The following is a 14326-nucleotide window of genomic DNA, read 5'->3' on the forward strand; positions in this document are numbered from 1 at the left end:
AAGAAAGGCTCTATCCTCTTTTCTCATGCTTTTCTTACCTGTGTTCATGCGGGATCATGGAATTCCAGGGCTGGCATTTGATGCCGCTCTTAGTGACAGATACGGTTCCCTTGTAGCTCCCTCCTTTGCCAATGATGCAGTTCCTAATGTAGTCTGTCAGAGGCAAGCAGAGCAAAGTTGTGTAACTATGTGTAACATATGCTGGATATGTTAAAGAAGAAATCTCCATCCAGATCTTTAGGCAATTAATGTTTATAAATTATCTCAAGTCATACTGACATTTCTGGCCTAAAGTTTCTATTACTTCAAAATCAAACACCTCAGAATAATACAAAACAACAACAATAAAAAGGCTACAGAGAAGTTTTAATTTTTAGGGTTTATTCCTGGATAACAGCAGAGATCCGTCCATGTACTCAGTGTAGATTAGTCTGTATACTCAACTGGTTGGACAAATTTAATTTGGCAACATGATTTGCTCAAATATGCAGACCATTTTAAGAAACTATTAAAAATAAAAAGTAAGTAATTTGCAAAATTATTCAATTCCAAGAGTTAGTTTAAAATAAAATAACTTGTATTTATCTCAGTAAAATTGTGTAGGTTTTGTGTATGTTTATATGTGTGTCTGAGTGATATATTATGTTGATTATTATTTTCTAAATTTTTGCTAACTTTTCTGATGCAGAACTATAGAGCAATTAAATTGAAACAAGCTGTATATTCCGATCAAATAGCAGTATTTAGAGTCGTCAACAACATGGTCTTATATTAGATTATGAGTTATGTTTAGGACTTGCAGAATTATTGGGGTATATAGATCATCTTATTTTCTTTATTTAGGTCATCTCATTTTCTACCATAAATTAATTTTAATTTTAATTTTAATATCTACTTTATTAACAAGGAAATATCTTTGTATATAACCAAATACTCAAATTTAATGGACCAGTATGATTTTAAAAAACATTAAACTTGAAATAAATACTATTCTCATAAATATAATCCATAATTATTAATTTATTTGTTAGGAGATTTATTTGATAAAATTCATATTTATTTAACATTTTCCAATATTTCATTGATATAATTCTGCTCTGGATCAAAGTAAATACATATGAATACAGTATCAGATGAACAAAATAGACATATTAACAAATAATATCATCTTATTATTTTAAAGATTTTTAAAGTATGTAATTAGGAAAAGACACAATTAATATTTCAAAACTCCTATATTTTATTAACAGCAATCCCCACGATAACAGAGCAGTTATTCAATGTTCATTACATTTAAAATACTATATAATAAGCTCAATGTACTGTAATATATGATACCTTAAACTATTAACTTAAGGTGGCACTTTCTAAAATAAATATGGAGGGGCGCCTGGGTAGATCAGTCAGTTAAGTGTCTGACTTCAGCGCAGGTCATGATCTCAGGTCTGTGGGTTCGAGCCCTGCATTGGGCTCTGTGCTGACAGCTCAGAACCTGGAGCCTGCTTCAGAATCTGTGTGTGTGTCTCTCTCTCTCTGTCCCTCCCCCACTCACACTCTGTTTCTGTCTCTCAAAATGAATAAATGTTTAAAAATAAATAATTAATTAAAATTAATTAATTAATTAATTAATTAAACATGGTGAATATGTTCTAAGAGTTGCTCCTAGAAATAAACAAAGAAGGAGGGGGCAATATAATTATGGAGTATTTGGGAAATGTTCTTTTTAAAATACTGTATTGAAAATAGTCAAGACACTAATAGAAAAATCAGCAGGAAAGAGCACTGTGACAGGAAATTACACACATTTTATACTTTATTTTGTTATGAAACATTTAGGGAGAAACCAGTTACCTTTGTTTTCATAGAGATCGAATTCAATACCAAACTCTTTTTTCACTCCACTTGTCATGCTATTGAAAGGGAACCAGAGGCATCGTTTCCTTGCTTTATCAAAAACAAAGGCCCTGAAAAAAATATCTAAATGAAAAGAAGGAATACTACTATTTATACAGTTTTTAAAGAATGGGCACATGGTTTAGCCAACGAGGTCATAGACACATGATTACATATGCATGGTAAAAATGAGTTATTTTTGAACCTACCATTTTGATGGCCAAAGAAAGAACAAAATTAAGTTTTCATACATGTACATTTAAATATCAGAATAAGGTTTGGAATGTTCTCATGTTATTCTAAATGATGTTTAGACAAATGAAGACTTAAATAAGCAAAACCAATATATAACACAACTGCTTGGATTATTTCTAAAGACTCTTTTTTGTAAGAGTCCAACTTGTATACAGCAAGTTGGAAGATTTTGTTTATAGTTGTATACTAATGATTATATTTGAAATATCGTGATTAATTTCCAAAGTTTGTAGTTGTGTAAAGTATATTCTAAAGTGACATCTCCTAAAATGCATTAGACAAATTACCATCCTGGAGATTCTCCTAGCAGAAGGGATCTGAAATCAACTATTTGGAAAATTTTGCATATTATATCCCTTCTTGATGACTTATAAACCATGGAAGCTTATTAAAGCCATGAAAATCTTGTTATTAGGAGAGCTGTGTATGTAAGTCAATGTTTCCTAAATAGATTTGCTAACTTAGAAACTTTTAATTTAAAAAGATCTATTAATAACACATAACATATGCTTTTGATATATCATCTTGAAGAAAATTACTAAAATGTGTCACTGCTACAATTATCATTTCTACAGCTAATTATTATATTGGATTTTGTTGTTAGCTAAAAAAAAGTCTTTCTAAAATAAGATGATAAGTAGACAAATCCTTTAGCTGAACAGAGTAGAGAACTTGATAAAATTTTTGACATATTAAATGTAACCATGTCTTACAATGTAGAAAAGAAGTTGGAATTCTGACCTGTTCACCTTCCTTTAAGAAATGGTATTAAAACTCTTTCTCACTATTTTCATGCTAATCACAATGTCATCATGTACAAATATTTAATTAAAAGAAATACAGATTTTCTAAAAAGGATTTTTCATTTCTAATCCCCATACTGTTTTGAGAACATATAGTGCTCTTATAATTTTAGATATCCCATTAGTCATTTATTTCTTAGTAATTTAGCAACTTACAAATAATTTTAAATAAGGAAAAATAAACTTTATGAGACAAAATATATTATAAATTTTTTAAACATTTTACCTTTTATCTTTATTTTATTTATTTGGATATCCAAAATACCCCCAAATTATATTCATGAACTTTGTGCTTAAAGATATGTTGAAATATCTACCTATAAGAACATCTTACAGCTGAAATAGTAGTTAAGAGCAAATCATGAAAGTAGAATTTTGCAGTGATGGCAAAATAACTTATGAGACAATTGGCTAATAATAGACTTGCATTTCCATCTGGTAGACTGTAGGCTTATGCAATACATGTTAAACTCCCTATCACTCTATTGTAGCATGTTGGCGGGGGGGACATGTTAAATGCCTTTGAAAGCATAGTAATTAGATAAAGAACTCATATAAAGATAAACTAAACAAACATCTAAATATAAATTTTAAAGTTACAGAATCAATAACTTGCCACTTAACTTCACATTAAAAATGTAATTGTGGAGCGCCTGGTTGGCTTAGTTGGTTATAAGCGTTCAACTTCAGCTCAGGTCATGATGTCACGGTTTGTGAGTTTGAGCCCCGCATTGGGCTCTGTTCTGACAGCTCAGAGCCTGGAGCCTGCTTGGATTCTCTGCCTCATTCTCTCTCTGCCCCACCCCCACTTGTGCTCTGTCTCTGTCTGTCTCTCAAAAATAAATAAATGTAAAAAAAATGTTTTAATAAAATCAAGAACTGCAAGATTTGCCTCTTTAAATACACAGGTGATTGAATCCAAAAAGTGGCTATCAGAATTTCCAGCTTGCTGACTCCATTCACCCTTTTCTCTCATTCCATTATAATGCCAAAGTCTCTCAGAAAAGTGTTTCCTTGTCTCACTTTATGCCTCCAAATAGAATGGATCCAAACAGTCAAATTCTAGAGTTACAGCTTGTCTTAAGTTTGACTTTAAGAGCCTTCATCTTATCCTTATTTTAATTATCATATTTCTTTCAAGAACAAAATTAAGTTTTCCTACATGTAGATTTTTTTTGTCCAGTTTTCTTGTTTTATTTGTCAGAAAGGCAATTCCAATACCAGTTACTCAGTCATGGGTGGAGGAAGAAAGCCTCATATTTTCTTCTCTTGAGTCAAGTCAAGACAGCAATTTTCTGAGGAGCTTAGAATCAGGCCTTCTGCTCATCTTTCCTATCCAGCAATAAAAGAACTTCAATCTCTGTAAAACCAATGTTGTTGATACTTTCTCAGGAGGAGATAGTGTTTGAGAATGTTCCACCCTGCACCCACTGAATCACAGATGCTTTCATAAAGTGTTGTTGGTATTTTCCAAGCATTTTTGTATATTTGCCATTGTTTTTCAATGATTCTAGTCCATATGACAAGCCTGCAAAAAGATCCTTTAATTCATTAAGAGTCTAATTTCAGAGTATCACAGTGTGCTCATTCAATTCTGAATAACTAATGTATTTAGTGATTCCAAACACACATGTATATTTGGGATAGACAAGTGAGAAGGATGACACATTTCTGGGCAGAGGACCTTGGGCTGTACAAAGGTTTCCTACATGTGGTTTTCTGCACAGGTTGCCATAAATTTGAAGACTAAGTATAACTCAACCAGAATATAGTAGGAAAGTATGAAACCTCATACGTGGGATATGTAAAGATTTTTAATCAGGTCACATGTGTTCTTTAATGCAGCAAAATCATTTTATTTCCTCCTAAATAAAACAATGGGAGAAGTTTTTCTTTTGTTTTCTGGAGATAAAGCGTGAAAATCGAGAGGTCACAATGCCTTCCTTACTTGTGGATTCAGGAAAGTGTGTTTTCAGATTCAGAGTTAAAAATCAATAACGAGACGAACTTCTCCCATTTCCTTCGCCTCACCTTCCCAAGCCTGTGAGGGAAAAATATAATAAATCTAGCCTCCTCAATTGCAAGAAGAACATCACCGTAAATCTACATAGCTATGACATTGATTGAGAGCAGTTTTCTCTAATTCATTTTTAATAATCTCAATGCAGGAAAGTCAGGGAAAGAAACAGAATTATCACAGGAATATACATGCAAAGTCAATTCCCCACTCCCCTTGCCAGGAAATCTCTCCCAGAAAGTGGCAGTTTGGCAAGAAAAATACTTCCAGAGAAGTTATAAATGAATAGAAAGGAGATAGTCTCTCTTCCCCTACGTCTGTCTGTGACCTTCTCTGACCACGTCCTTTCCCTTACACCCATACACTCATTTATCTAAAAAAAAAGGCAAGATGAAATTAGGGTTGCTCGCCACGACATTACTAAAATCTGTATTCACATGACATGGCACTGCCCCAAATGTGATCACAAATCGAATTCAAAATTGACAAGATTTCACGCACAATCCTGTCAAAAATAGAATGAGATAGGGAATAAAGGAGTGTCAGGTAAGTGAGGGGCTGGGGTGTTTATGAGGAGGAATGAGGAAATGCATTTTCTTCCGGCAATTCAGAAAATTATTCAGATGCAGTGGTCTCCTTCATGGCCTGAAATTCCCAAGTTTTATCCCTGGGCTCACTGGTGAAGTAGGAAGTTCTTCCCTGTGAGGTTACGCAGGGAATTTCAAAATATAAGAAAAGTCTCCGTGGGAATCCCCTCATGCCTCTTTGAATTGCCCCATCATTTTCCCCCTAAAACTTCATCATCACTATCCCCTAACTCTTTTTGAACAGCCTCTGCTGCTGACACCAATTCCTCTAGTCTTTTAAACTAATTCTCTCAACACCTTTTTTTTCAATCCCTTAAGACAATGATGTAAGTTGCAATAAATTTTGGCTCTTACCCAATTTATGTTCTGAAAATTCCTCCACTCCTCTTGCAATAAAAGATAGATATTTACTCTGAATAGAATATTTTAAAATGTTGGATAAAAGGCAACCTAATTGAATTTTAGTTTCTAAAGTCCAACTATTCATAAGATGAGAACACACAAGTTCCTTAACCAAAGGCACCATGGATTCTAAAAGATATCAGTTCATGTATACTCCCTTATTCATATTTCCATCAACTGGGAGCAACATCTTCTGTTATAATGAATGAAAACTCAAGTCAAGCTTATACTTTTAAGGGCAAATTACACTGAATACAAAAAAATGGGAGGAACCATGATGATAATTAGTAGATGGTATATTTGGAAAGTTATCCCAAGAACAAAATGAAGCAACTTACTTGCAAGTGAATGGAAGTCCTTTATTCCTAATACATCTATTGGCACATTGGTCTGCAGTGTTCATTTTTTTTGTTTTTATCTTCAGTAATGGGTCTTCTTTAATTAGAGTAGTCTTTGCTGACTTTTTGAATTCATGAAGTGTGTTTCTTCTTTTCTTCTGTCCTTCTATTAATAATAATAATTTTTTTTAATGGAGGAAACGCTTTTAAGGCTCATATAGAAAAAAATTTCCTTAAGGATCATCCACAAGATAGTGATTTCATCTGACAACATACTAGATCTCCAGAGGTTGGGGGTGAAGTGAGTGGGGATTGATACTCTCAAGTAGTTAAGAGCAAGGGAGGAATATTGAAATCAGTGAAGAATAAGTAACTTGTCATGTAGAGTCACTCATCTACATTCTTTAAATTGAAACATGGTTTTAAAAATTAGGACAGAGTTCACTCTAAAGAAATAAATGACATGATATTCTCCAAACAGTATGTAAGCAAATGCCCAGGCTTAGCATATCATGCTCTATAATTAAATTTGTCATTTCCTTCTACAGTTGGCCCTTATGTAAGTTATAGTATTAATTAGATAAACCAATTCAATTACATATGAGAAACTTCTCACTAAAAATGGTGCAGTGGATAAATTCTTTTGACTCTCTTTAAAGTATTTCATATTATTCCTATTTTAGCCTTTCTTATTTCCTACATAAGTGTTTTCTGTGCTTTGGGGCACTATTTCTTAGTATCACTGAATTGTTTGTCTTGAAATCAAGCCAAATACTATAAATCAAATGTGTGTAAAACTTCATCCTTTAATGTAGGGATATCATTTTTCTTCATGAAAGTAGTCTACAAAGCCCCTAGACAGCATGAAGCCTCCTATTAAAAACATGAAAAACAGAATTAAAACATCCTAAAAGACTTCATCTTATAGATAACTTCAGAGTATCAAGCGCTTAATTCTTTATCCTCAATTTGCCCAAAGTTACCTAGTTTCTAACGATGGTCACTATCTTCACAATGAGGGTCAAAATGCCTAAGAGAATACACCTCTTGTGTATTGAGGACATGCATGACTGTGCCTCTCTTCTGCCTGCCATTTCTTTTGAATATCCTTATAACAAAACCGGTAATAACATATTCATTCTTAAGATGAAGAAATCAAGACACAGGGAAAAATTAACTGCCCCTTAAGCAAAACTCATTTGAAACCCAGCTGCCTCACTCCAGAACCCTCATTCTTAAACACTCATGATGCCATCTTTTTATAAAAGAATTACAAGAAAGTATGTAGAAATATGGCTTATAAATATTTTTTGAAGATCTGGTTTAGAGCTATCAGTAGAGAAGAAATTTGGATGGTAGGACAGGAAATGCATTCCTGCTCTTTATATATGGTGAAACGTGCCAAGTAAAGAGGGTGAAATATTTGTGCAGAAAATTTGGAAATATGGCTAGCAGAGTGAAGTACAAACAATGGCATCAGAGTCTCAAAATTGCCAGCAACCACTGGCTCCAGTTGGTTTATTAAACATGCAGATGCTATTCATTAATGTCTATCCTAACCTGAAGTCCACAATAAATAAGAGAAAACATGAAGTCCTCTAAATTTCTGGTTCTCTGTAAAACTCCAGAACACAATCCCCAAAAGACTGGTACTAATTTCTGTAATAATGTTTTCATTTTTAACTTTTCTTTGTCCTACAGGGTGGAATGGCTATGGTACAACTGATATAATTTAAAAGACATTTTAACATAGAAATTCAATCAACCAAATAATCTATCAACATGTTATTTATTGAGTGTGGACCAAATGCCTTGCATAACGTTGGCAGACAGATGATAATTCTGGCATTCTTACTGACTTGCCAAATGACTTTGTTTAATTACCTGAAATGCTAATATACCAATTACTCAATCTAAAAAATGAAAGTTATATTAAAGCTATTTAAACTATAATTATTAAGTAAATATTTGGAAGTTAATTTGTATAAAATATGCAAAGTTTTAGCTTTGTTTTTGAAATTCCATTCTTTAATTTCTGGCATAGAGAAGAACTTGTTATTCTCCCAAGCAAAGAAGTGGTATAATTCTTTTCACATTTTGGTTTCTGCCACAGGACCATGTTAATGGGAGATACATTTCTACATTAAGAGTTTCTTCCTTTGACCATAGTGCACTATTTCATAGGACCTATGAAATGTTTCACAGAATAATAATAATCTGATTTCCTATATCAATTTGAGTATTTCTTAGAAGCAAATACTAGTTAATGGATGCTGAAAATCCAGTAAATAAAAATAAAACTGTTGGTTAAAAGGGAATGTACATGTGTGTGTATATATGTGTGTGTGTATACACATATATGTATTTGTCACATATATATGTCAAATAAACTCAGTTAATTAACAATACATAATTTAAATTGGCCTCATACATGTGTTCATTATATATGTCTAAGTGTGAGAGAAGAACATAAACCTAAATTTTAGAAGTCCAAGGCAAACATTAAATTATGTATTTTACTTTTTATCAAATAAAAGATAAGCCCTTGTCAATGCCCCAGTTTCTTTTCTTTTCTTTCTTTTTTTTTTTTTTTGGTGAAAAAAATGTATAACCAGTTTCTTTTCTCAATACCATGCAATATGAAGGTAAGTACAGAGGACTACTATAGAGAAAAGAGGTCTCTGTGGGATTATTGTGTTTAATTCTACAGATTCTCTGTTGTCCTATTGAAATCTATTAATGTGTGGCTGTATCTCATAAAAGTAGTCTAACTCTTGCTTGCTGATAAGTTTTTCCATCACCGCCTTTCATCTAAAGATCAAAAAGCATTCAGAAGAGCAAATAAATCTATGATTTTCCTTTACTAGATAACAGACAGGAGTGAAAAACTTGTCTGAGGCTACAGAGCTAATCAAAGGCAATGGAAACCAAGTATCAGGATTCCCTTTCACTATTTATTTCTCATGATTTGGAAGCTGTACCTTATAATTTAGTCATTTCTACTAGGTCAGTAACAAATTGCTCAAAAATGTGAAGTTCAAGCTAGTTGTGCACCATATAATCCAGGCATTATAAAACTAATTTCTTCTTCAGTAAAAGAAAAATTCAAAACAGAAGTCATTAAAAAAACAGAATGTGAAAATAAAACTCTTTTGCTGAAAATAGTTTCAACTTTTTCTTCCACATGTATTAGCAACTGATGCTTGTTTTACTGAAAACAGTTAAAAGACAAGCTTAATTTGGGAAGAAACTCAAAAAAGTATCTTTGGATCAGATTTTTCTCTACTATTTTTTGTGCATAACTATTAGTTGACGTTTATAAACAAAATATTGAAATGAAATCAAAGGGTGAGAGATCACTGTAACTTTGTCATGCTTTCTGGTCTTTAAATTACAACTCCTTTCTCCTCTTCTCACAGTATGGGAAAACACTCTGGAAGCTATATTTCTTGAAGAACCCGAAATCCCTATTTTAGAACTGAAATCATTAGGATCTTAGTGAAAACCTACAAACAGAAAGTAGGGTCAAATGTATCAAGGTGCTTGAAGAAAGACACATTTCTCCCTCTGGTCCCTGGCCTCACACTCATTTCTCTCAGTACCTCATATATTTTCTTCTCTATATGGTCTAACCATTGACTTCAAAGGAAAATCATGCAAGGAAAGGATTTGCAGGGTGTGGAAAGAAGCAGGAATCTGGCTCCGCATATTCTGAGAAACCTACCCGCATGATTAGTGATTAACAGCTTGAAGTGGCAAGATGTTAAGATGAAAGTACACAAATAATTAATGGAGGGAACGCTTGTGACTGGAGACTTTAACCTTCCCAAAGAGAAAAATCACAAATACTAGTCCACATTTTCATTTTCATTGCTGTTATCTAAGGACTTGGATTTCACAGTTGGTATTTGAGAAGCAGCACAATAATCTCTTCCAAAGAGAATGGAGCGATAGTCAAGGTGAGATTCAGTGCCTCCCTTCTTCACCTTCATTCGGCTTTCTTCTTCACTGTCATTGTCATAAACGCCTCCTCCTGGTCTCCTCCCTGACTATTTCTTCCAACAAATGTTCCTCCACACAGCAACCAAAACAACCACACTGAAGTACAACTTAAGTCAGGTATCTTGCAACTCCAAAATTTTCAGCTGCTACCCATGATGTTCAGAATGCTTTGGCACAACGTTCATGCTTGTGCATGGTACCTTGTTTCATTTTCTAACCACAGGCCATGCTAACTCCCTCTTGGTACTCAACACACCAATCCCACATAGTTACCTGTGCTCATACCTCCTCACCTCTATGCACTTGGCCGCTCTGTGTTTCCCTGAATTATGTACGGATCATACTACCATCCATCTTTTCGTACTCAACCTGGGTACCACATCTTCTCCAAACTTCTGACACTAGAAATGAACTCTCAGTCATAGTATAATAGTATTTCTAACACAGAGTTTTTCTTACTTTACTTAGCAAAATGGATTTTTAAAATGCAATTTCAGTTGATTTCACAGCTTCTGGCTCATTATAAATAAAAGAAGGGGGAAAACAGTACATATTTCATTCTCATAGATTTGAGTAGGAATCTCAGCTCTATCCCTTTACTATGAAAAGATAATTAAGGTCTTTAAATTCAATTTCCCCCATGTAAGATGAGTTGAATAATGCCAATCTTATTAGAATTAAATAAGGGTTTTTTTTTTAGAGTTTGGCACATAACAGTTGCTCAACAAATGTGGGTTTCTTTTGCATTTGTTTATCTTTGTCACAGGTTCCTGGACATCAGGTGCTTATTCATGCTTATTTTTGTTACAGGGGACTGGATATTAGTTTCCAGTGTAGGTAAAAGTGCATAGAAGGTAATTCTATAGAAATCAACTACTATAATGATGGCTTGGGTAACTATATTGCATATTTCTTAAGAAACTTTTCAATAAAGTATCTCCATAACACATCCTGCTCATGATTGATTGTCATCTCATTTTAGTACTCACTTGCATTCCCACATTGTATTGTTTTACAATATGTACAAATATAGATTCATAGGATTAATCCAAAAGTATAACCAAAGCAATTAACAGCAACAAAACCCCTAAATGTTCAGTGTGAGATGATATAAAAAAGGACCAACTTTCTTTATGTGTTCTAAAAGGGCTGTCCATAGTCTCCTTTTTAGAGAAACTCATTTTAAAAAAAGCTATCAAAATAAACCTACCACCCAAACCAAGCCAGACCCTCTTTTGATGACAATGTTAGCATTATCCACTTTAGGAATTATTCACAGAATATCTGTAATCCCCAACTGGCCTCTCCTTGCCTGCCAGCACACTCTGGGGCTGCATTCTCCCTATACTCAGGAAACGCAGTCATTTCAACATTAGCCAAAGTGAAATATCATTACGAATGTATATCTCCTGCCAAAACTCCGTAAGGCATGCCAAAAACAAATAGACATTGTCTATGGTTGATCTACTGTTTGGGTTTTCCACATTGTGTTTCCCTCACATTAGCACAGATGATTTCAGGTAACCATATTATACTTCAGACCATCAACATTTTAATCTTTAAAAATGAAGCCCCCAAGATATCAGCCATGCTCTCAGTCTATGCTCCAAACCTCCTAAGATCAGCAGTGTCTTATGAGAGTTCATTTTAGAATGACGCATCTCAAGCATGATAACCTGCTTGATTGAGCTAACTTCTTTTTCACCTTTTCAGAAATCTTACCTAAATGTTTTCAAACTGGCTCTTCCCACACAAAGTTGTTCTCAAAAAGACCACTTCACAAAATCGAAGAAGAAAGCCAGGTGAGCAGAATGTTTTTCCTTATCATTTAGCAAACCCTTGCATTACATCAGAAACTAGATCAGAGTTCCGATAAATTACATATTTAACTTATCTCAAAAGATAAGGACAGTTCTCTGGTTTGTATTATGAAAAGGCCATGTCTACCATGTGGGCATTAGTTTCATTCTTTTATTCCCCTGTGCCCACCCATGGTGCTGACTACCTTCTCCCATTGGCAGCTCAGCCCCTGCAATGATAATAAGACCAAATACAGATGTTTCCTCTTGCCCTGATAACAACAAAAACTTCCCAAAAGGGCCAATGAAATCTCTACACTTCCAGGAAGGTATTATGAACTCACCAGCAATTCCTTCCCAACCTGTAAATCCAAGGGAGAAAATGGGAGGCTGAAAGGAGGAGCTCTGCAGCTTTAATCAGAGTCACACAATCTTTGCCTCCCTTGCACTGCAGTTTCAAAGGGCAGACATCCATACCCAGACAGAATGAGATCTCACAAGAGAGGCTTTCTCTTTCATTTTTATAACATGCATATACTCAGGGCTTAGTCTGCCTTCTCCAAATGAAAACCTGATAAAATCTTCATGTAGCCCTGAATGTTGACTGAGTGACGTGGGGTAGTGGAATGTCATGGAAAATTATCCTCTGGAAAGAAGCGAGTCCCTGCGGTACTGACAATCCTTCTCCCCTCTTCAGACCAGACCTTCTGCTCAGGCTTCAACTTGTCCAAACCAGCAAAATTCCAGCCAGTGTTAGCACTTCATTCCGGTCCCACTGTCCACAACTAAGAGGCTAAGGGAGCCTGGGCTGGGGTTGGGGTGCAGAGAGGCACACTGAGGGGATGTTAATTATCATTGTAAATGCCTTGCAAACAGAAAAAGAATATCAAAAGGAATCACATGGAGAGGTTTAAAGGACTCAAGCCACACACTGAGCTAAGGAAGGATGCTGGGGATGGGGTGTAGGGAGTGTCAGGAAAAGGCAAGGTTAGCGGGAGAGAGTTAAAATAATAATGGTGAAGAAGAAAAAAGGACTAACCTGCATAGGGGATGGGAAGCAGAAGGAGATGGAGGAGGACGTGCTGCAGCAGCAGGACTGGCAGAAGTTTGGTCACCCACATGGTGCTGCTGGGCGCGCTGGCGGGTCCCACTGGAGGAGATGCCTGGCTGAGAGAAGCCTGTTCCGACTCAGTGCCTAAAAGAACCAGTCGGCTCTGAGCTGCTTTTTATTGCGATGAGCTAAGTTTGTTGTGTGATTAACTGGAAAGATCTAGGTCTGAACTCCCTCTTACGGTAAGAAACTGTTTAACAACAGCCCTTTACTCTCTTCCACCCCCTTCCTTTCCTCACCCCCCCCCCCAACAACACCAGAGAGATCCCAGCTCCCCTCCCCCCCCCCACTTCAACTCCGCTTAGGAAAGAAACTTACAAAGAAAAGGTCACCTGGCCTGAGGCCAGCTCAATTTGGAAGCTTGAGCTCCAGATCCCTGTGGCTCCTATCCGAGTAGGGAAGGGAGGAGCAAGGCTCAGCCCAATAGCTAAATCAAGGGACAGGCAGAGGACCAATTCGCTAAATTTAAACAGGAAAATACATGTGTTTACATGTCTCTTTGGGAAAAGAGGAAGGGGAAGCAGCATAAGAAGAAAGCGAAGAGCTGCCTTTCAGTCAAATGTGCTTTAGCTCCTAATCTCTCTAGTTTCACTGCTAGAGCTAACTAGGGATTCAAAACCCAGCACAGGTTCCTTGGGGTGTCAGAACTGGAGAGGGAGGTGAGAGGCAGGCCGGGAGGCAGAACCAGGTGGGTCAAGCCCCGGTAAAAAGAGGTTAGGTAAGAGAAGGGTGTGGTATTGTGGAATAAAAATAAACAAGCAAAATAAAAGCACCCACAGTGTCAGGTAAGAAAACTGTACTGCCCGATACGCTCAGGGCAGGCACCTTTTTTTCAGAGGCTGCACTGGCTCCTCATTCACCACATATGTGCCTGAAGTACATAAAAGAAACTTGTCTGATTGGAGGTTGGCAATAAAATCTGTTCATGCTCTCTCTTAAAATGTCTGAGAGATTAGGATTATCACTGCCTGTCCCCTACAGATAAATGTAGCCTGGATTCTGTGTCCTTATACCACACACACACACACACACACACACACACACACACACACACAGGCTCATACCAGTGTCATGCATGTATCTCTGTAAGTTGCACATATCTTCTAAGACTAACTTTCC

At 35.7% G+C, this 14326-nt stretch overlaps 1 protein-coding gene across 2 annotated transcripts in view; it reads right to left on the minus strand.

The window, feature by feature from the left end:
• HGF (hepatocyte growth factor) overlaps positions 1 to 13287 on the minus strand; it is a 74267-nt gene extending 60980 nt beyond the window's left edge. Inside the window, exons 1-4 of one of the 2 annotated variants that reach the window (XM_029956890.1) lie at positions 13136 to 13287; positions 6296 to 6461; positions 1852 to 1964; positions 39 to 153 (exon numbers count right to left, since the gene is read on the minus strand). In XM_029956890.1, coding sequence (XP_029812750.1) covers positions 39 to 153; positions 1852 to 1964; positions 6296 to 6461; positions 13136 to 13217 — 476 coding nt within the window. In that variant the 5' untranslated portion in view covers positions 13218 to 13287. The remainder of the gene's footprint in view (positions 1 to 38; positions 154 to 1851; positions 1965 to 6295; positions 6462 to 13135) is intronic. The other variant, XM_029956899.1, reaches the window with a different exon arrangement.
• Between the last annotated feature and the right edge of the window lie 1039 nt (positions 13288 to 14326).

Source organism: Suricata suricatta, chromosome 2 (genome assembly GCF_006229205.1).
Source record: "Suricata suricatta isolate VVHF042 chromosome 2, meerkat_22Aug2017_6uvM2_HiC, whole genome shotgun sequence".
NCBI lineage: Eukaryota > Metazoa > Chordata > Mammalia > Carnivora > Herpestidae > Suricata > Suricata suricatta.